Genomic DNA, 23,261 nt, shown 5'->3' with positions numbered 1-23,261 from the left:
TGCAAGATCCTGGAGCGTTTTCATTAATGATGTGAAGTGCAGCATGGGAACTGAGGTCTCTCTGGGCTGACGAGCCAGCACAGCTGAAATTCTCTGGAGTTGTTCAGAGAAGTTTCAATCTTTTACATAAAAGCAAAGATGACAGCTGTGCTTGTAAAGACAGATTCTGAAAAAAAAACAACTACTAGAAAAATGTACTCTTTAAAAGACCTTTATTTTGGTTGCATGGTTACAATTCTGCAGTCCATTTATGCTTACAGTTAGATTGTTCCCAAATAATATTTCATAGCTCACCATGTAAGCAGTGCATTCTCTATCAGTCTAGTGTACAATAACTTTATAAAAGACAGATTAAGGGACTTTTTCATCTGTACACTTTTCAGATTAGTTCACCAAGATCAATTAAAAAGGCAAATAGATTAATTGGCAAAAAAGTGTTGTTACATTTTTAATATATTAGTACAAAATGGCACAAAAGGAAAAAGGTCATTTTAAAGGCTATAAGCATCAAACGTCTTGAACAGTTTGAATCAGTTCAACCGATTTCAACTTCATTTCAAATACCACTGTTGAACTTGGAATTGAACTTGTAATCTTATTTTCTTCAGCTGTATGAAAGACCTCACATACAACTTTGTACCTGTTTGTGGAAACTGAATCACAGCAGTTTCAGAACAGTGACATTCAAGTGCAGTTAGGAAGTTGGGAATATTCTATTCTTCCCAGTAAATCTAAGAATTCACAGACTAGAGCTTATTTTCATCTAGCCAAGCTCATTGATGCACACTTCAGATGCAAAGATATCAGACGTGTGCACATAAACCGTAATATTTCTTAATGCAAGAACTGAAACAAAAAATCCACATAATTACATCATCCACCCTACCTACCTTTGCAGGATGCTTCCAGGCATAACCACACTCAATGCCAGATACAGAGATATATGAAGCATCTAAAAGATTTCAGGTAAACTGAAGGCTTAATTCAAAGGCTTCAGTTATAAAAGAGAGATCACACCAACTTCAGCAACCTACATTTTATTTTTGAACCACCCATATCAAATGGGCAGGTGAGGGGGATGGAAGGGAAAGACAGACATTTCTAACTTTAAAATAAATTCCGAGATGTGAATTCGTTGCCTCAAGCAACAATTCAGGAGTTTGTTTTGGCAGCAATTGGATATTTAGCAGTATCCCAAAAGATAATTACCGGTCCCGTCAAAACAAATTATCAGGATCTTGATTAGCCCCCTAAACCTTAAGAGTTTTTTTATGTTTAAGTTAACGGAACAGTTTATGACCTTGACTGGTTTTTTTTCTGGTGAGACAGCACCCACACCCAAGAGGGCAGGCAGTTATACTGACGGTAGTACTGAAAACGTTACTTCTCAAGTTAAAACAAAAAGTCTTATAAAAAAGGTAAGTGTGACGAAGTATACAGAACCATTATTTTACTCAGCTTCACAATGAGCAAACCATGACTAGGGATTTCCTTTCATAATTTAAATACCAATTACAACGCTTCCTCCAGAGACTTATTTTGTAGATAACCATAAGATGATTCCAAGAAGCAATACTCCAACAGCAAGTATAATAATGAGGATGCACATTTTCTTTCGGGACTTTTGCTGCCAATAGAGAAAAAAACACAAGTTGACTGAAAACTGCACTGCCACATCAGAAGACTACTCAAATGCTTTTATGGTCCTACTGCTTGTGCAATCTAAATAAATTGTGTCCTCACTAACGACAAGTCATATAAAGTTGCTCAAGAAAAAAAGAACTAAGTTATCCACAACTGACTTTTACGGCTATATTATTCAACAGAATGATTTCAGTGGTATTTTCTGGCATACATAATAAACTAATGAAAGAGAATGCAGTAACATAATGAATGAATGTAATTAGGACACTGGGGGAAAGAAAACGTGAGAGAGCAGGTGACCATGTACAGAGGAAAACGGACAATCAATCTGCACAGGAGAGGAGGTAGAAATGGTCTGCTAGAAAAAATATATTTAAAGACTATTAATGTATATACAGATGGGGACAAAGGACTGCAATTTTAGACTTCTGGAAGATTGACTTTGCATCTATTCACAGAGTTATTTTAAAGTTGTTTTTGTCAAGTTTCTTAGGTACAGCTTGCTCTTAAAAAAATGAAAAGAGAAATTAAAAAAAAAATAAAAAGACCTCACTAGAAACCCAGTTATGTAGATGTCACTACAATAACGTGTAAGTTATGAGTATGTCCAGAACTTTCACGTCTCCCATACAGGTCTGTAACTTGAGATACCAGAGCATCCAAGACTAGCAGCAGACTGTCATCCTTTATCTGAAGGATATGGAATCTGAAGGTTTCCTTCACAGCAGGAAAGGAAATTACCAGTGGGTTTCACAGGCTTTTGCTGATAGCCAAGGGACAATAACACTCAAATCTCGGGATCTGAGGCCACAGCTCCAGAAGCAAAGCCACGCTATGCTCTATTTGGCAGAGGTTCTTCTGCCTGGGTGTTTTTTTTGTTTTTTTTTTTCCCCCCACAGAACTACGTCTGTGGCAGTTCTTCAGTGGAGCTGCCAGTTCTCTGCCCAGTACCAGCCACGCTACCAAGTTTCTTGTCTTAACTATTCTCTTCTTCTAGTTTTAGTATCTCACTGTCAGTTCTCCCATTGTCAGGTTAAGATTCCTTCATGTCATCATTTTACTTGCTAGAACTCAATCCGTTTGCTAGAGCATCTTCCTTCTTATTTAGTATGTGGCCAGATTCTCTCCTTATAGTCCCAGTCTCTTCCTTTCTTATCCTGGAGACAACCTCTTGCCAACAACTGCATTGAAGTCAAAACATTTTCCCTGTAACACTACTTAAGAAAGCTAGTGGACTAAAGACATGAAGATCTTATTTCCTCATACACTTGATCATCATTTCTATGACTGCTGAAGCGGCAGTGGTAAAGGGGGAAAGAAAGGAGAGTAGCCTGGCTTTGCCCAAGCAGCTCTGCTGTGTGACTGCACCCCACGTGGCAGATGGGTGGTGCATACCTCGTCCAACCACAAACAGGAGTTGTGAGGGTACCAGCCATGTGCGGCCTCGTCCCCGCCAGCATGCCTTGACCTCTAACACTTCCTTGAGGGGGTCAGAGCATACAGACATAATAGTTGCTGAAATTAAAATAAGTCTGCTGAAAGTGGAAATGATTTTTCAGCATCTCAGAACAAGGATGAGTCTTCAAGCAAAGGAAAGTTCAAATCCAAAGCAAATGACACAATCCTTTCAAATACAGGCCAACTCTACGGAGTAGTTGGTCTCTGCTGCAAGACCCACTGAACAGAAGTTTGTCTCGATAACCTTCCTTTGAGATCAGAAGATATTCATCCTTTCCTCCTCAAGATAAAGCATGAAGTTGTTAGTTTTCTGGTTGAAACTTTAAATTAACACCTTCCACAGAAAATTTTGACTACTACTATTTTTTTCCTGAACTTCGTCAGTATCAAAATAGGAGTCATCAACCCTACTTAATGTGCCAGTTAGTGCCACCTAGAATACAGTTCAAGAATGCATCTACACCTTTCCCCTCTCCCACTTCTGAAATCAGCAGGCAATCCTTCAGATATTTTGTCACTGATTTACTGTCCTGGCTACTACTAACACACATAAGAGGATAAAAAGAAAAGTCTCAAGGACTAACTCTGACTAAAGAGGGAAGATTTATTACTAATAAGATTATTTCTAATAAGTTCCAAAATGTTACAAAGAAATGGCATTTAAAGGTATTTAAAAGGCTTTTCAAAAAAGTTTGAGAGTTTGAAATACATTTTTAGCATCAGAGTAGCAATTAACAGAAGCTGGATATATACAGCTTTGAGAAGATTTTGGACAGCAAAAGTTGATGCTACTGGCAGCATCTTCAAAAGACTTCCCTGCCTATCTTCCCTACTCCTCCAGTCATCTCCAGAGGCTCACTCTCTGTACACAGGAACCTTTTACTTCTTGAGCTATATAAGAAGGGGTTGGTTTGTTTGTTTGTTTTTAAATAAAGGTATAACTCCAGGTGCTCTGAAACAGCCTGGCTAATTTTACAGGAAACCCAAAGTTTTCAGAGGTCACTGACTTTTGTTTTATAGTGACCTACAAATACCATCGTAGTCTAACATAAACCTTTAAGTAAGTCTCCAAGCCTTGAGGAAACTGATAAACAAAACCTGAACTGTGTAAGTAAGTGGAAGTCAGGACTACTGAGAAAGAACAGTTACACACAACTGGTAGTCAGCATTACCTGGTAGTTTGCTGCTCTTGACAGCTGCTGGTTTGCTTGCTGCACATGTACATCTGCATTTTCCACATTGGCTTCTATGCTGTCTTTATTTTAAAAGGAAAGATTTCAAATTTTGGTTAGTCATAACCTAGCCAAAGGTTTGGAATGCCAAAATACACTTGAGAGTATATGTAATAACTGCCCCTCAACTGCTGGTGTCTTCATCAATACCCAAAGTTTTATACCTTGCATTATGGAAGTTTGACTCATCCTATACTTATCCCTGAGTTCATTTTCAAACTGCCCAGGCAATGAGTGGCTGAATTCATGTCAGCAACAGCTCCCCTGCTTTAGAAGCAGGGCTGAGCCTTAGAAACTGATTGGGGTAGAAACTTTCAGTACTTTTCTGTCCTCCAACTTGCTACTGACTGCCCTTTGCTCAGACTAAAAAAGCCCTAAGGCCTATGAAATCAGAGAAAACAGACACACAAAACATCCCAAGAAGCATGACTCCAATTTGGTATTCTATCATACTGACAGAGATTTTTTTTTTTTTTTCCCATGGGAAAATATGACGGGATCTTGAACAGATTATGGGGCAAGATAATAGAAAAAAAGCCCTGCAAATGTATGCTGGGCACAGACAACAGCGTGATTTAACAGTAGACTCAGAAAACGCACTTTCCAATCACATTTCATCAGAAGAATAAGCTTGTCTGCATGGAGAGTAAAGCAGGAACCTTTGCTGAATCTGCATACTTTTATCACTAGTCAATACAGTAAAACTCCCAAGATGAACTCCAATTTTATGTACAAACAGTTCCAAAAACTATTTTTAAACACATTTTATACACATTAAAAACTACATAATTTTTTAAAATTACACTTTAAGCACACTTTCTTAATGTATTCCCAGTCACCTCAGCCAGTCTACCCATTGTCAGGTTGTACCTGATTTGCTTTAGCATTGATATTTTCATTACAGGAATTTTTCCAGCAAAAGGAAGTTCTACATTGCTGCAGAGAGATAGAATAGAATTTTTCAGAGAAAAATTGAGTTGGACTTACCTATCATATCACCTTGCTCATGAATCATCATTCCCAAATCTTTAAAAATTTCATTGATGTCCATAATATCTGCCTGCAAGGAAACAATCAGCACATTAATTGACATGACATATTCCAGGATCTCTGTGCATTTAGATACAAATACTGCTCCTTCTCCTCCCAAGTACACATCCATGACTCTCTACACTATAAGATAAAACCCCCCCACTTTAATATGTTTATTTGGGATGCTTTTTTTGTATTATGAGAGCAAGTTTATTATAATCAAACTAACTGAAGATGAGTATGTGAACAAAGTACACTTTATATCACATCACAAACAGGATCTCTCATTGCTGAGGGCTTGTCTACACACATACTTGTATTAGTTTAACTGAAGGGGCAGGCTCATGCCAAATTTGCTTAAAAGCTATCCCTTTAACCCAAATGAATAAAAACATATGCAGAAAGTATTTTGCGTTAGTTTTAGTACATCTATCAAATTAAACGCACACAAATTTCACAAGCAGCATAGTTTACAGAAATTACCTCTATAATATGGCCAGGCTGCTGCACCTGTATAACATTATCCTATTGCCATCTGGTTATGATGAAGTGACAGATGTCATGTTACCACTGTGCATATGATCTCTTCTCAACTAATGACTGATACATGTTTAGTTCAATTCACTGTATGTCAGCGTATGGGTGGCAAGGGAAAGATTATTACAGAATTTATGCATAGAATGGATTTTGCCACATGCGTCAGCAAGATTTCCTGACAAACCCCAGTTCCAGCATCTTTTTTGTTGATGGTAGAGATGTGGATTCCAGACTGGCTGGGAAAATTCATTTTGTCTTCACAGAAGTCTCTTGATGTCAGTATTTCATCATGTGACAATTTTTTGTGTAGTTTACATCTTGTTTTTAAATGCTTTTAACTTTTTGACAAGCCCTTAATTACAGAAGTTTGAATGAAACATAGCATCTCAGTATTTCCAGAAGAAGCGTTCAAAAAAGCTGCTTACAAAATGAAGATGCTGAACAATACATTGGGAATACCTGGGATGAAAGATATGAATTTGCTTCTTTTACAGTCACTGTCAAAAAAGATTGCATACTATGACCACTATATTGGAAAAAAGATATATATTTTTTCATGCAATCACATGAGCACTCTCTTATTCCGTAACTGAACCACTGAAGTTAAACACAGTATCAAAACATGGCTTTCACACAGTAGATTTCTAATGCACATTTCACATACCATCTAAAGGCAATATTTGTAGTTTTGAGGGGGAAAAAAAACCCCACACCCACAAACAAACCCTAACCCCTCAAGATTAATGTCTGCAATTAAGGCTCAAGCCACTACAAAATGTTTTTTCTCTGGAAACATTAAAAGCATATTCTGCTGTAAAACCACTTGTACATACCTCAAGCTGCCTAATGGAGGATTCCCTCTCCTCAATAAGACGCAGGTCATCTTCTGTGATTTCTTCATCTTGTACTTGTGCTTGCGGTTGACTATCAAACAAAAACAAACAAACAAAAAAAAAAACCCACCCAGAATTGAGCAGGCGTGATGAGAAATAACACAGAAGAACAAAACAACAGTTAAATACATAGCACATACTTTACGTTATCAGTTAATAAAATGCACATTTTTACTCTTGCCTGTCTAGCCAACAGGGAAGGTCTAAGAGTCACACCTTTAGTATAGGAAGCTGCTGCTGTAGCAAAGTTGCATATAGCATGGAGTTAGTGGATTGGAAATTCCAACTACGAATACAAGGGCAAAGTTTCTTCTGAACTATAAACAGCAGAGTTTATATCCATCTGAGGCAAAAGCAAGCTAGCCAACAAAACAGAATCTGAGACTGAGAAGCAGTTCTTGGAGACTATGAAAGCAATTGGAGACCCCAGTAAACACTGGACCCTTTTATCACAGCTTAACAGTTTTCCTCTGTTCACAGGTTGGACTGTGCTTACCTAAGTTTGGGTCTCACAAAGCCCAGACACAGACTTGGGGCAGCTTAAGGAAATGACTGAAGCTGAGGCGTGGGGAAAAAAGAGGGAAATTATGTGAACTGCTCCTTTTTCTTCTCACCTATCCCACCAAAAAGCCTCTTCTCTACATTTGCCCTATGGAAGAAAGCCTGACTGAGCAACCTATCCCAACTCCCTCCAAGAAAAGGCAATTAATCAGAAAAAAAAATTAAAAAGAAAAATCAAAAATATCAGCAGCTGACTTCCCTGCAGGCCATTTATTATTCTGAGCTAGGTTAAGACTTATTAACAAATTCAGCCTACCTGTCCCAAGAGACAAGTGTTCCTTCTTTGTAGTTATCTTCAGGAGCACCACCCTACATGATCAGTGTTTAAAAAAATAAATAAAAACATTATAGCCCTAAAAGGAGCACTGCCAGCTTTTCTATAATGAGTCAATATTACAAGGTTTATAGTAAGTCAACTTCAAACTGAAACATGATTCAAAATGTTCTCATGCCGATTTTGCTTTATGCATGCACAAAGCTGAAATACAAGCAAAAACATTCAGCTCAGTAACTGCTTGCTAAAATTTACAAGTACAGGAATGTGTACTTGGCACAGAATAAAACAGCAAAATTGATATGTTAACAAGGAAAAGCTCAAGATCTCAAGCTCTTTAATACTGCATAGAAATCTGGCAAGTGATTCTTCTCTGTAGGAAAAAATCTGTTGATATCTAAATGTCTAGCAAAAGCATTGCAAAATCTACTAAAAATTGCTTTTGCAATGAACCCACGGGCAGTTCATGCCTTTGTGTGACAAAGGCAAGGGAAAAGTAAGAGTTTTCACTGGGGGTTCATTACAGCTTAATTCAGCCTTTACTATAAAACGAACTGCATAATTCAGCTATGCATAAAAGTGAGCAAAGAAAGCTTATAATTGTATACTTATAATCATATCGCACACATTCTGCAGTATTTGAAGTTAGATATGAGCTTTTGTAAGTAGCATTATGGAGGCAAATTTGACATCCAGCACCACTACTGTAATCAGAGTATAATGACTCATTTTCCGATACTTACAGATACCCTTGAGCTGGCTCTTACTCTGGCTACAAAGTCTTTTTCTTTCTCAGCAGCTTGCCTTTGGAGTCGTTGGAAATTTGTTAGTGCTGTGGTGAACTCCCCCACAAGACGGTCTTTCTGTATTTTTCTTTGACGCTATAGGAGAAAAAGTTTTACCAAGTCAAATGAGCTCACGCTTTTCAAGGCTCTGCCATTTCCAGGCTGCTCAATGCTAAAGCATATACTCTTCTTTTCTAAATAGGTGTAAAGGAAGGCTGCCTGCAAAACAATTTGCAACTGCATGGACAAACCTTCCTTCCCTCTGGGATCACATAACTCTGCCACAATTTAAGGCATTTAAAGAGGAAAGTGACGTATTTAGTTTCAACTAACAGCTGGAAATGAGAAACTGACCGGGACAAGAAACCTTCTACCTGCCTTATTATCTGTTGATTATAAAAACTACTGTTTAAGTGTGAAATATTTTGATGTTAAAATATGTAAAGGTGACTGAATGGGGAGGAAGGGTGCAGAAAAGAAAGAACAGGGCGCTTCACATGTATTTTACATAAAAGCTGGAAATACATATTGAGCTGCATACAGAAGTGAGTTTACAGCCTCCCTAGTGCTTAAGAACTGGTACAAAAATACCTGTTTTAACCTTTCAGATTTTTTTTTTTTTTTTTTTTTTTTTAAGATGTAGGGGAGGGAAGAGGAATACTGGGCACTCCAGAGAGCCTCCACTGCATTTCCCTAAACGTATACATTACATCAACCCTTCCATCCAAATTTCTGAGGCTATAATTTGCCATTCATCAATCTGCTATTTATGCATTTCATTGGGAGATAGCTTTGATGAAGATGCTCATGAAAGAAGGAGTAAAATTAAACAGTAAAACATCTTACCACCAACTTTTCAGCTCAGAGACAAAGAAACAGAGAAACCATAAAAAAAACCCCAAACATAATTTGCCTAAACTAGAGGTTATATACCAAGACCAAATTTTAACACCTCTATTAGAAGTTTACAACTTGACAGGATGAGAACACGTGGATCCTGGCCTGCCATTTGAATTTAGTGTTTCAGGACAATTCATTTTCCTAAAGGCTCCTTGGTAACCAGCCACAAACCAGGCAAGTTGTTTGAGTGACATCCATGTTTTCTGGGATCCTGTTGCTCTTTCCTTATTTAAGTGACAGATTTTGCCAGGATAAGAAACCATAGGATGGCAGGCAGGAGCGTGCTAATGACAACAGCCACTTCACATGTTACCTCCTGCTGAGATTTTACACAGACATAGGAAAGAAGCAGTTTAAAGACTGAACAAGTTGTTTTAATAACAGGTCCTGTCCACTCCTCTTAACAAAGGAAAAGCCCGTGGACAAGACAGCATATATGCTGATCCGAGTGACGTAGAACAGATTCACTGTGAATAATCAAATTATTTGGACAGTGGGTGAACAGGTCTGGCCATCTGCCCTGCAAGCGGTTTTGGCACACAATTCCTTGACCCTGGAAGCAGTTAGAGTGCCTGCGGAGTCAGACTGCAATGGATTACAAAGTGCCCAGCTAACTGAAATCACAGGCAGAGTGCTCTGCCTTGATTCCTACCATTTCAGTCACACTACCTCATTCCTGATACATAAAAACAACTTCGGAACAAGTCTGGACTGCAATAAAATATTCTTATAAGTGTCCCCGTTGTGCAAATGTGTTGACTCACTAAACAGCGCTTTGAAAGCCTGGTGAGGAGCACTAAAGTAGGTATGCAGAACTGAAGTCACTCAAATACTCTACATGAGCCAACATGACAGTCAAACAAGCCATGCTCTTTGGTTTTATACCTGTTCGCTTGTCGCAGGCAAAGATCCAAACTCTTTAATGTATTTGTCAGTTTCTTTGGCAAGCTGGTTGGTGTATTGCTGCTTCTGTTGCCTAAAACCAAATGCAAAGTGTCATTAGAGACCATTGGGTTACTTTGTTTGAATTTCACTGATTCTCAGAAAAGCAGCAGCACTAAATGCTTCTCTAAAGTGCACGAAGCCATCTTTAATCTGTTCTTCACTGTAAAGGTGTGACACCATGGATTCGAGGCAAACAGATGCTGAAGAAGGTGTGTTCCTCAGCGTGGCAGCATCTCACTACTCACTTTTTTAGTTTTTTTTTCTATTTTCCTAATGTGCAGCAATAGGTTTCTAGTTATTATGAATATCTAAACATGTTTTTCATAGTCCTTTTGAGGCTATCAATAGTTGAAAACACCTGGTCATTTCTGAGTTCAGAGTAAGTGTAGAAAAGACCAAGTTTTTTCTGTGTGAAAGAACATACTGTGGCTTGGATACCACAGTTCATGAAAGGTCAATTCTTGATACTTACTGGGAAGCTTATCCAAAGAGATTTATACTCTCCCATGATACACGAGCTGCGAACTTAGCTGAGAACTTCATTATTTACTAATAGCTTTAACGGTGCTTAAAAAAGCGCCTCTTCTTCAACAGCATTGCTATTTCTGGGGGTTTTTTGTCTCTTTGCTTCTGATATTATCACACACTCCTTTACCAATGTTCATATTTTTTTCCTGGAGCAACTCAAATTCTTTACCTGCTTTTGCATCCTCCTCCTCCCCAGTGTATATAAAAAGGTTTTATCTGGAAAGCTATTAGCAAACAATCAACATCAATATTTAAAATAATCAAATAACTCTTCAGATACATACAGACATGAAAGGAAGGGCCAAATGTTCAGATAAGTGAAAAAGGGACAGACGAAAACTCAAGGAAGCTTACCATATAGATTACCTCCAGAAAGCGACTGGAACATGTCCTTCACAACAGCTTCTATCCTGTTTAGTTGTGAATTTATGCCTAGATCCTGTCTGGTTATTGCATAAACTGCATACGTTGATCTTCACCTATTCACAGTGTCCAGTAGGACATCCACTGTGGATTGTACCTGGCGAATGTTATGGGCCCTGAACTGGGGCTAGCATAAAGCAATCTGGCTGTTCACACAAAATGAATGTGATGCCTTTGGTCCAATACACACCTCCTCCTACTGTTCAACGGCCACAGTGCGGCATTAACCACACTGAAGACTGCCAGCTTTCTCACCCACAGAGTTAGACCAACATGTCGCTTACATGCATTTATGATGCTGAGATTAATGTGGTAAAGGAGGTTAATGGAAAAAAACGTATCGGTTCATTAGACTGTGCAGGGAAGTGGAGAGCAGCTGACTGTCTCTGCTAGTGGCATAGTAATGAAAGTCCACCTTCAGGTGACCGAACTACAGCACAGCATCTGCCTTGAAGCCTTATTTCACTTCTGCTATTTCAGTATTTTTGGTACGTGTTTATTCTATAATGCCACCCCTTACTGTAGCTTTCATGGCTAAAAAGTTCTCTCCCCCAGCATCACATCTCACCAAAAAACCCCAATATATTCATTACCTTGTGAAACTTACACAGATAGATTTGAAGAGTTGACTGGGATGGAGGGGTGTGGGTGTTTAAAACAGTGATACTGCTTTCCAGTTCTGCCCCTTTCCCTCTGCTGACATACAGCGTAGGTTTTACAGATGTATGGATACTGCAGGCAATGTACATGGGCAAACCAGCTGACTCTAGTTTACAAAGTCTATTCAAAATTAATTTTAAAAAGGGAATCACAACATTTAAATTTTAAGCATTCCTCTATACTTGTCTTTCTCAGTGAGATCAAGCACTCTGCTAAACAAAAAAACACCTCATCACCTACCAGGAGATTGTTTACAATGCAATAAAATTAAACGTTTTCACGTGAAGTACTCACAGCTGTTGCCTCAACTCAGGCGTGTCTTGTGGTGTTCCAAGCTGATGTAGTATTCTTTGTATTTCGGCAGCTGTTTGTGAAGAGGAAGAGAAATTTTAATGGGGCACAGACAACTCCCACTTAATTTTACGCATTTTTGCTTGACAATTCTAAAGCCATAAAAGTTGACAGAAACCGATACTCAAGACTTTTTCAACCAACTACAAAGAATCCACTTAAGAAATCCCAGAACAACCAGTGAATAGTTTTTGCCAAGTCAAAGACAAAGCCCAGGGTTTCTTATAAAGGATGGGAACGCATTCAAGTGTCTAGGTAGAAACAGGCAATTTAAAGATCAGTTAAGAGTTTCACTGTAATAAGTATAAATCGGGCCTTTTAATATTAATTTTTAAAATAAGCAGCACAATCCTTATTCCAGTTTAATCATATTTTACACATGTCATTTTGGAAAGCCATATGAAAGACTGCCACGACATTATCATACACAAATATTTCAGAACCAGTGCATTAATGAAGAGACAGCAATAAAGCATTCATGGGCTTACAGTACATTGGGGGGGAGGGGGTGGGGGAAGTCAGGTGTCCAGGTTTAAATTGTAGTTTTGAGATCCTTACATTTTTAAACATGAGACAGAAACCACCAGTGACTTTTAAGTGTATTTCATAAAATATATTAGTTTTGAACTGCAAAAAGTGACACATCATCTGAGCCTTATTTAATTTACTGTCACATGAGAAAGCAAGGAGAAAAATGGACAGATGCTTCAAGAATATGCAGTTTATCACATTGCAAAACTAATATCCTCAACGTGCTTTATCTCAGCTTAACACCCTCACATCTTCTCAAACAAAAGAATACATATGCAAAATAACTTGGTTTTGCTTGACCTCAGCTAGAAGTAGACTTGTCTTCCCTGTATTTCTGTGGCCCTCCCCAGGCAGACTGGTGTACCACACAGTCAATAGAAAATATGACAGTAGGACAGCATGTGGGCTGGCACACTATCTTTTTTTTCCTAAATGAAGTTAAAACTGCAGTAAAAGGCATCTCTAAGTAATGAAGAAAACCATTTAAAAAAAGAGTATTTTTCTATATACCATGGAAGAGATCTGTAACAGACAGAACTTCAGTTACAAGAAGAAAGTTACCTGTGACTTATGTTAAGCTGTTAGATAAAACTGGAATTCCTTAGAACATTTTTAGTAATAATATTAATTCTAGTCTTTGTTTCATAACGAGTCTCCAGTGACTCAGATGATATTGGATTTTCTACTCTGCTTTACATAATGACATGATGTCAATAACTGCTATAGCCAATTCCCTCTGTGCACACCCAGGTAATGAAGATATCAAAAAAAAGGGTAGTTAGTACCCAAGTTTTGCATGAGATGAAAATCAAATCCTTCAAGACGGAAGTCTTTGTGGGAACTGAGTAGACTTGAGCTACTAAAAATATTACTGAGGAGAACAGCACTGTAAGGTGGGTTTCATGCAGCTTGTATTTTAATTGAGCTGAAAAGCAACAAAACATAAGTAAAATTTTTTGAATTTTGTCTACAGTCGCCACCTGCCACTGACCACCAGCCCTTCCCTGCTTGGTGGGGATCTCCTACCTGCCAGGGACAGGAGGTCCTCCGTGCTGCTCCTCAGCAGCTGGAGCGGGTCACACGTACTGATAAACACCGACTTTGGGTAATTAAGCCTTCTTTTTATGTTCAATGTAACATATTGTTTTAAAACAAAGAAAGAGTTAACTAGCTGGTGTTCTTTTCAGCAGTGTTAAGTTTTAATATCTATAAAACTGAACACAAATTATCCTTTATTTGTTCCAAGGCACTTTCCCTTCTGATTCATGAGCCAAGGTGCTCAGGTATTCTGTATGTACTTTTACAGGGAGAATAAAAAACAAAACAAACTGCAAGCACCCTGTTAACAGCTGTTTTGCAGACAGGAAAAGTACCGGTGTGTCCCTACCGCCACCTAGAGATGCATTATTTAACTGCAAATAAAGAAAATACAGGTTTGTGTTTTAAATAAAGGCTCTCACCTGAAAAATTCCCTGAAACAAAGCCTATACTTAAAATATTTGCATTCCAAGTTAATTAGATATTTATCCTACTTCTAAAACTGAACACAGGTGAATAATTGAGGGGAAATTAAAAGCCAGCACCTCATAGCTGGTCAGCTATACAATTGCAGGCAGAGGAAAGTTCATCTCAGTTCAGGTCTTTTGATTCAAGAATTCAGCACAAAATTAAAGCACATGTTACCAAGAAGTCTGTAAGTATGCATCAAAATAGCAAAGTGCTAACAGGCTTTCAAACCTCAAGAGGAAAACCCAAGGACTGAACTGACACCAATTTTTCGGAGCTTCCTGTAATCAGCATTTTCCACCATTTTCCTTTCACAATAAGAATATTATTCAGACAAAAAATCATTTCACTTTTCAATTTCTTCTTCATATGAAGTATATTGCATTGAAAAGTGAAACATTGCTTATTCAAGTAAGCAAGCAGAAAAAAGGTGGAGCAGTAAAAGTAAGTTGTGGCCAACAGTCTTCAGCAGCACTCCTGAAGCTGTCTTCATAAAAGAGCCAAAAGCAAGTTGGTAGGACCAGTGTAACACAGAAAGCAGAGAAGCTGACCTTCCTGAAATCTTGATTTACAGTACATACCTGCAGGTTGATGAGTTAAAGAAATCCATCCTCTGTACTCCTTCATATTAATATAAACATGCTAGAGTGTATACAGGCTAAAAAATATATTTCTTATATAGTCTTATAATTCTTTTCGTTTGGCTTTTTTTTTTTTTTTTTACAGATTTCTTACTGTAGCTACTACTCATTCAAACATTTGATATAATATTATACATATAATCACAAAACCACCTAAACCCCAGACATTTTTCCAGACTCACGAACTTGTACAGCTTTACTGATAAAAACAAACTTTAAAGTCGGCTTTAAGGCATTACCACCTGGATCACAGAGGTAAAGTGTCTTGTTCCCTCACATGTACACACAGAGATCTTACAGAATTTGATTCAAAGCAAGAACTGGCTTCAAAACTTCTTAGATAAAAGTCACTATCCCTTCCTTTCCCTAAGGGAAAGGCAGCATAGCCTTAGCCTCTCCTCCTGCAGGTTAGACTGTGGAAAAATCTCTGCTGGCTCCTTCCACTGTCCAGCAAAACTGCTGGAAACCTGGGATTACTTTTCATAAAACAGAGGCCCCTAAATTCCCAGCTTCACTGCTGATGGTAGCATTTATAATGGTACTGCCTCACTTGTTTAACCAGCTTTTCACCCCTGTGCAGAGAGTTCAGGCTGGCACATCAAGGCACCTGGCAGCTGCTTTGGTGCCTCCCAATCCATCAGTAACACTCAAGCATGCTGGAAAGCCAAACGCTTAGGCCCAGCTCACAAAGTCCTAGCTCTGCACTGTAAACATACTGGTAACAGTCAGCGACCAAAGATCAGAGCAGTTTTGACGGGTTCCTAGGTTACCTCACCCTTTATGGTTTTCCCTTCCCCACTTCCTGATTCTTCCAACTTCCCAAGGAGCTCTGAAAGACATAAGTAATACGACTACCAGAGGTCCCTCCTATCCTTCTGGGCATTACCAATCCTGTAATAGAGCCTGACTGGATCTTGTGCATGATTTTAACCCATTTCAGTGCAAAGTCCGACACTTTACCTCACATTCCTTGGGTACGTACAGCTAGCTGCTGGACTTTGCTCAGGAGCTGCAGAAGGGCACACACCATGTGCACGCAGGCATTCTTCACCAAAGTCACCAGGACATGGCAACAGCCTCCTTCAGAGGCGTGCTGACTCCTGCAGCCACTTTTACACTGAAGGTCAGGGTAGATGTTTGCATATAATGAAGATCAACAGCTCTTTCCGGACTCATACTGCAACCCTGCAGGAGCAGCCCCTTGACAGCTGTGGGCTGGCAATGAGGCTCTGCAGAAGGCGAGTCCCCGTTGGGAACTGGGCAGCGCAGGAAGCAGGGTGCATGATACCACACAAGCAAAATAAATTTCCTCCACGCAACTGCTGTCTTGCATGCAAAAGAAAAGAATCTCACTTTTTCCACCTGAAAATGAGTCTTGTATCAGAAAGAAGCAATACCATATTAGTAGGAAGACTTTTCACTTGCCTTTGCGGCATTCCTGATCTAGATCTCGTAATACACAGCTACTAGCTGCCGAAAGCTACTTGGCTACTCTCAGACCAGTCACATGCTCAGGAACAGGTCAGACACGGTTAATGATGAGCCAGAGAAACAATTAAGACCTAACCTGAATTCCTACAGAGAAAATTATTTAAGAGTCAGCTCATGTTTACTTTTACTAAGCCAAACAGTGGTTCCATTTCTAGTCAGTGGAAGCTCTCCCTCTAGTTAAAGAGAACAAAAAAAAGGGCACAGAAAAAATAGTAATACTGCCTCATGTAAAAGGCCTCCTTTTCTCTACATGAGTTATAGGAGTAGTGAGATTTACAGTGGAAATACGTACATTTTTTTAACAGGTAGAAGTATTTGAGAAACATGTTCCTGCCAGACCTGCAATACATACTATTTTTTCCATAGATAAAAATATATTTCACATATTGGATCACACACTATCCTTGCTTAACAGCTGGTTTTTAACTGGCTGGGAAAGAAGAAAGTTTCATCTCCTTTCTCCTCATCTTCCCTTGTTTTTCAGCTGCCCCTGCAAAGCTGTTCCTTTAACCACAAGTAAATCCATGTTGACATAACTGCTGGTTCTGCCCCTTGAAGATGAAAATGTTTAAGATCACACAGGAAGTTTCAAACTTACAATAAAGATACAAATAAATAAATACATAAATAAATAGAATGAAGACCAAAACGTAAACAACTTCTTGCCTCTAAGAACACAGAAGCAAACAGTTATCCCCAACCGAGAATTAGCAATCACTGTACAGGCTGTAACACCATAGTATCGTTGCAGAAGAAAAGGTAAAAAAAAAATATAAATAAAAACAAACCCTTGAGTAAAATCCTAATGTTTGAAAGGCAAAGAACTAACTAAGAAGGAGGAAATGAAGAATGGACTGTAGGTCACCCACCACATTCATCCCTAGCATAAGACAAGGGAAACTGAGGATGGTCTTACTTTGGAACACTTACCAGTAACTCCAGCTACAGGAGAGAAGCTTTCCTAGGTTACCTACAATCAGCTGTCTTCCCATCTCAACCTCCATTCTATTTAACATCTGGAAACCCAAACTTTAAACCCTCAAGTGGCCATGACCAAGCTTGTTGCAGCTTTACAGCTGGAGAGTGAGGTGAATCAACACATAACCAAGAGTCCTAAAAAGAAGGCCACAACACAGAAGCATGAAATTGGGGGGGGGAAAAATACATTTAATGAGTGCTGCTTATTACCCCTTTGCAGCTTGGAACCTCACTTCTTACTTGGATCACACAAGACTGCATTATAGCCATGCAGCAGCAGCAGTTTCCTTCAGTGCTACGGTACAAGCCAAACCCACCACATTGCCCAATGTCATAAAGCTACGGTCTAACGCTTCCCCAGGAAATGCAGCACCCATTGGGCGTGCTTGGTAAAAACACCGGCAGCAACAGGAGCAACAAACACCGCGGCATCGTGCTGCAGAGGACAAGAACCAGACAAGCAGGCAAGGCGAGTACAATGAAACCTGCCTTACAGACAGCAAGGCTTGGGACCTGTCACAGGAAGGAGGAGCAGAGCACTGTTCCACCCAGCAGCTACAGCTGCTCCTGAATGTTAACTGTAATGGTGAAGGTCGCCCCCACGCCACCGTCTTTTACTTAAAAAGGGACAGATAGGGTTTTAGTCACTGCCTAAGGTTCACGGGAGTAAAACTAACAATGGGGATTCAAAGCTATTGATTTTCAGTCCTTTTCCTAGTTCCTGAGCCGAAGCAGGATAAACAGAACCAACAAAGCATTGCTTTGTGCGCACCAAACGCAAAGTCTGCTCCACGTGAGGCTCAGGCTCAGCTATGGCTTCGTATGGCAAACAAGCAGTGTATACAACACCAGCACAGTCACCATTCAGAAATGCTTCGTCAAAGACCTTACATATGCTGCCACCGGTTGGGTAACTATGAAGAAATCTACTTGTTTCCAGCTGAACAAGTGAGTCAACAAAGAGCACATCCAGTTACAGATTAAGTTGAGTGGAATCTAATAAACTTCAGAGCTACTTCAGAGCAGGTTATTGGACTACAAGAATTATTTTTAAAACTTACACCAGTTCAAACTGCTTTTGCCTGAGGACAGCAGGCTTCCTCAATTTATTCAAATCCAATTCAATGTGTTTTCCTTCCGTGGAACTTTTTGACTGAAAGTACTTGACTAAAGACGGACAGACGCTACAGAAAACATTCCTGAATCAATCTTTTATAAAAGCTGTGACATACAGCAACCTGATCTAGTTGCAATAAATCCAGCAGATTGGAGTTTTCTGTATAAGTGCAAGTACGTCTTTAAAGCTACTAGTGTAGTTCACACTCACTAAAGATTTTAAATAAATTACAACGCCGCTGTGCTGTACACCTTGCTATCCCTACTTTAACCAAGAGTGACAGTTCACTAGAGGAATCAAATCCAGGACACCAGTCAAAGGACTTCAACTTAGTAAAAAGCAGCCCCCTGCCCAAGAGCTCACCTAATTGGAATTAAGTATCTAAAAACTTCAACAATTTGGTTTTAAGTGATTTGCTTTATTCTGTCTTAATGTATAACACTGATTATTCTAAAACAAGATAATACACTGGCACAGGGAAACAGTAACTGAAGTATGTACGGGAAAGAAAAAATAAAATGAGGATGGGGATGAAGATTGTTCTCAGAGCTCTAAGGACTAAAGACTCCGTAAGTACATAAGAGTGGGAAAACACTAAGTCTTGTACCCTTTCCTGTTGGATTTTATTAGAGCTTCTAGCATTTCTAAATAGAATCATGCCCCCAAGTCATCAGGAACATTAGTAACTATGTCTGGAGTTCAGGACCTGCCTTCAGTTTTTTCAGCGCAGCTGTAATTATTTCATGCTAGTGTACTACTATTTACAATGGTCTTCCACGGACACCGGGAAGTGGGATTGAAGTAGTGCCTATTTTTCTAATGTGGGTATAGAGCACACTAAATACACATTAAGTGCACAATAACTGATCATGTGATCAATTATTACAGTTCAGCCAAGGGGAAGTCATTATATCAAGCTGTAATCACTTCATACTCTATATTCATATCCTACATTGTCCCCGGTAACTCCCTGAAACCCCAAAGTTTGAACGTTTCTCTAAAGAGTATCAGTAGCTTATTAAGTTATGAAAATGATGCATGATTCTGCAGTAAACCGTAGCTGCACAAACACCATAAACCCAACCCACCTACATGAAGAAAGCTTGTTTTTTTTAAGAGGTCAGGTCACTAATCCAGGAAGCTAACTCAGGAGCTAACATGGAAGCAAAGACATGCTACACATCACAGACCTGTTGACACAATCAAGTAGCTGTTACTCTGGGGGTCACTCGCAATCAGCCACATCTTGCCTAGCTGAGTCCATTTATACTGGCTCCATCAGCAAAAGCAACGGTTGCAGACAAAATTGTGGATGTCTTCACTGGTCACCTTGCTATTTGTAAATTGCACACTGGTTTTACAATTGTTATTTAAACTGCTTCCAAACTAAGATGGCTTAATTTACAGAGCTCTTTCATCCCCACCTCACCCAGACTAGTTAACTAACGTAATGCAAAACAGTGTAGGACAAGGAAAAATTCTGCCTTTTCTGCACATACTAACACAAATAGCATGCTGGGGCGTACATGGAAGACCCATTTTTCATTCTATTCTGCTGCTAGCATAAATAAATCCCTGTCCCTCTTGTGCAATGTCATCCACATAAGACACTGTTTCATATGTCATTTTCCATAGAACTAAAATATTTTTAACAAACAAGACAAAACACTGAAAAAAATGAACAAAACTCACCAAATTCATAAACAAACCTGTGAGGCATACTACCTTAAATATATATGCTACTTTACACAGATCAAAGCCTTTAGGAACAGCATGCAAATCATTCATGCTTAAAGTTTTCAGAAATAGTTTATTTCTGAAAGAACTGTGGGCTTCATGACTTCACCTCATTGCAGAAAGACAGGCATTTAGAAAGACCCAAAATATCTGAATTCCTCCTCCTATTATCCTTCATATTCAGGTTCTGAATTGGATATAGCAGATTCAAGTTCAATTCCTCAGCCTCAGAAAAGCCTACAAAATGGAACGTGGAGGACCATAATGAATGCTTAAAACCCCTAAATAACCAGCCTTTTCCAGGTTTTACTGAAACTTCATCTTAAACCCAAGAAATGTTCCTGACAACAGCAACAATAATAAAAAAGATTTGTTCCAATTAGTATGTTCCCACAAAGTTAAATTCTAGTTAACTGCAGCTAATTGGAAATTTCTGACCATATCATCATCAAAAGTCTCAACAAGCTCTACTTTAAGCCTATTTGCTTTAAAATCACACCTGTACAAAACCGCACTTTAAATATAGACAAAACAGAATTTTGTTTTCATACAGGCTCTGATTTCAACACCTCAGCGATTTCATTTACTTTTCACTTTCCCATCTGTAGACTTCTTTAGCTAAAGAATTATCATGTGAATCCATTGGTGTTACAAACATAGTAGCAGACATAGTTTCTCGTTAATGTTTCAGCCTGTTTTAGCCCAATGTTCTAGTTATCTACTGGGCTTAAACCGCAACAAAAAGGCACATATCAGAACTCTAATATTCTTCAGGGTTTAATCTGTGTTTATGATTTCCTACAGTTACATAAAGTGAAAGGAAAAGTCATATGATCGATGCAATTCAACTCCCATTTCAAGAACATTCAATGAAAATACTGCTTATAGAAAACTTGGGATGCAACAGAAACTGGACAAACTTGCTGTCACAGGAGAGGTATCACATGACAGAGGGATCTCTGCTGGCTGAAGTTGACCTTCCAGGAATGCGATCTATACCAATTGATGTTTGTGCTACCTTAAGGAACAGAGAAGAAGGTCAGCAGAAAGCAAGAGTCCTTATGAAAAAGAATCTCTCAAAGCCAGGGAGACTCCCTCTAGCCATATGTGGATTCTGGCTACTGAATTTTATTTTATTTTTATTATCTTGCAGTATGCAGAGCATACGTTTCTCCAGCTGGGCTGATTTTCAGTGTGCATGAACAAGTCAAATCCTCTATCACTGACCTTGCCAATACTGAGCAAGGGCAGATTATGCCATTCTTACTGACTTTGCAGCTACCACTGCATGAAATCCTGCCATGACCTTTACAAACTGGAGGAGTTGGGAAGAGAGAGGTCGGGAGGGAATATGAATGCCTCACTTCAGTTAGCGTAGGTTTTGTAACTAATTACAGTTTGCAAACCAGAACTTCTCTAAAACTCAAAGACTGGGTGTACTTTATCAACGCCAGGCTTTGTTCTGTGTTCCCAAGCAAAAGGCAGCGTTCTAAACTGCTTCTAAACCAACAGCTCCCAAAGCCTGGCTTAAGGTGCCAGTGGAGACATGATAGTTATCCGTCTAGCCTGTATCATTCTGGCTTTTCTTCAGGGATTGCACTGAGTGACATGTTTGGTAGCTACGAAGAAAATATTAGGAGCAAAGCAAAAAGAAAGGCCTGCAAGTCTGCTTCCTCAGTGACCCACACATGGGAGACAGACTTGAGAAGAAGTATGTGGGGGGAGGAAAAACCACGGCTGGTTACTTCTTCTTGCACAGTTCCTGTCAGAGACACGAGTCAAATCTTTCCAGCTGAGTAGAAGAGGCCCCTGCTCCTCTAACCATATCCTTCCTACTCTTAAAACTGTGGAGTTGTCCCTGTAGATGAATGCAACTCCCATTCCACTCCCTCTTGGGAACATCTTTTTAAACAAAATGCTTTCCCTCTTTTTGCTACACACAGCAAATCAGTTCTTTAAAATGCAGAAAACTGTTAGATTTCAAAGAACTGCTCCCCCTCATCTTCACAGTTGTAAGAAGTCTGAAATTAACATTTTAAAGCTTTTAAATTAGGCTTTTTGTTTGTTTTACTTATTCTACTTTAAACTTTCCATTTGTTGAAAGATCAGATTTCCTCTTGTACAATTTGCTACATGCTCTTCAAGAAGAGGAGGAGAAAAAAAAAAAAAAGAAAAAAATCATAGTATGGACTCAATGCTCTCATCCTACTAGGCATATCCCTAGTATGGTAAATGAACATGCCTGGTAGAAATACAGGTTTGTAAGCAGGCAGGCCTTGTTTTATCACAAAGAAATATTTTTTGCTAGCTCATCTAGTTTCTGTGCATCACACTCATTCCTTGTCTATCCAGTTGCTGTAGACGAGTGACCAACAGGAAATATTTCACAGAAATACTGAAGGAAGGCATTGAGATTTCTCTCAAGTTAATAGCAGCTGCCATTAAGCTGCCACATAAGTGAGAGTGCAACCTATGAAACCCAGTTCAGGAACTACTGCTCCTTCAGTAAACATTGATTAAAACACCTTGATAATAGGTTCTCCATCTGCAAAGCCCAGACAGGTTGGAGCTCTACACCCTGCATCATTCCTTATATTCGGTTCTCCCTATTCCTGTACTTCATATTCAGAAAGTTAGGGACAAACCTCAACCACCTTTAAATTCAGATTTTAAAAGTCCAACACAATGCGTATCATCTAGATTTTATAATCAGGTATGATAGGCCTGGAATGAGAATTCCAGTTACTTTAGACCAGATTCCAGACAGACAGACTTTCAAACCTTAATCATAAGTTGTGTTCTAGTAACACAGAAACTTGGCAGCTGCCTAAGCCTAAGAGGTGCCAAAGCTCATTATACACTTCTTTGGTTTTATTATTTAAATCTGAAGGTTCCCTAGCTGTTCTCAGATCTGCTTCTCATCACTGTTAACACAGACCCGAAACCAAACCAGCGAGACACAGCTCGCAGGCATCGCTGACCTCACCGGGGCTCAGCACACAACGCTGCAGCTCCCTCAAGCACACATGATTCGGGC

General features: G+C 39.2%; 1 protein-coding gene across 2 annotated transcripts in view; it reads right to left on the bottom strand.

Moving 5' to 3' along the window:
* Positions 1-248: 248 nt before the first annotated feature.
* STX7 (syntaxin 7) overlaps positions 249-23,261 on the bottom strand; it is a 35,575-nt gene continuing 12,562 nt past the window's right edge. For both annotated transcript variants that reach the window (XM_082305896.1, XM_082305897.1), the window contains exons 3-10: positions 12,167-12,236; positions 10,202-10,292; positions 8,375-8,512; positions 7,614-7,666; positions 6,737-6,827; positions 5,322-5,394; positions 4,275-4,357; positions 249-1,627 (exon numbers count right to left, since the gene is read on the bottom strand). In XM_082305896.1, the coding sequence (XP_082162022.1) occupies positions 1,535-1,627; positions 4,275-4,357; positions 5,322-5,394; positions 6,737-6,827; positions 7,614-7,666; positions 8,375-8,512; positions 10,202-10,292; positions 12,167-12,236 (692 nt within the window). In that variant the 3' untranslated portion in view covers positions 249-1,534. The remainder of the gene's footprint in view (positions 1,628-4,274; positions 4,358-5,321; positions 5,395-6,736; positions 6,828-7,613; positions 7,667-8,374; positions 8,513-10,201; positions 10,293-12,166; positions 12,237-23,261) is intronic.

This window comes from Platalea leucorodia (genome assembly GCF_965183815.1).
Source record: "Platalea leucorodia genome assembly, chromosome: 3".
Taxonomy (NCBI): Eukaryota; Metazoa; Chordata; class Aves; order Pelecaniformes; family Threskiornithidae; genus Platalea; species Platalea leucorodia.
Note: the sequence above shows the minus strand (reverse complement) of the source record. Positions and strands in the feature narration are given on the sequence as shown.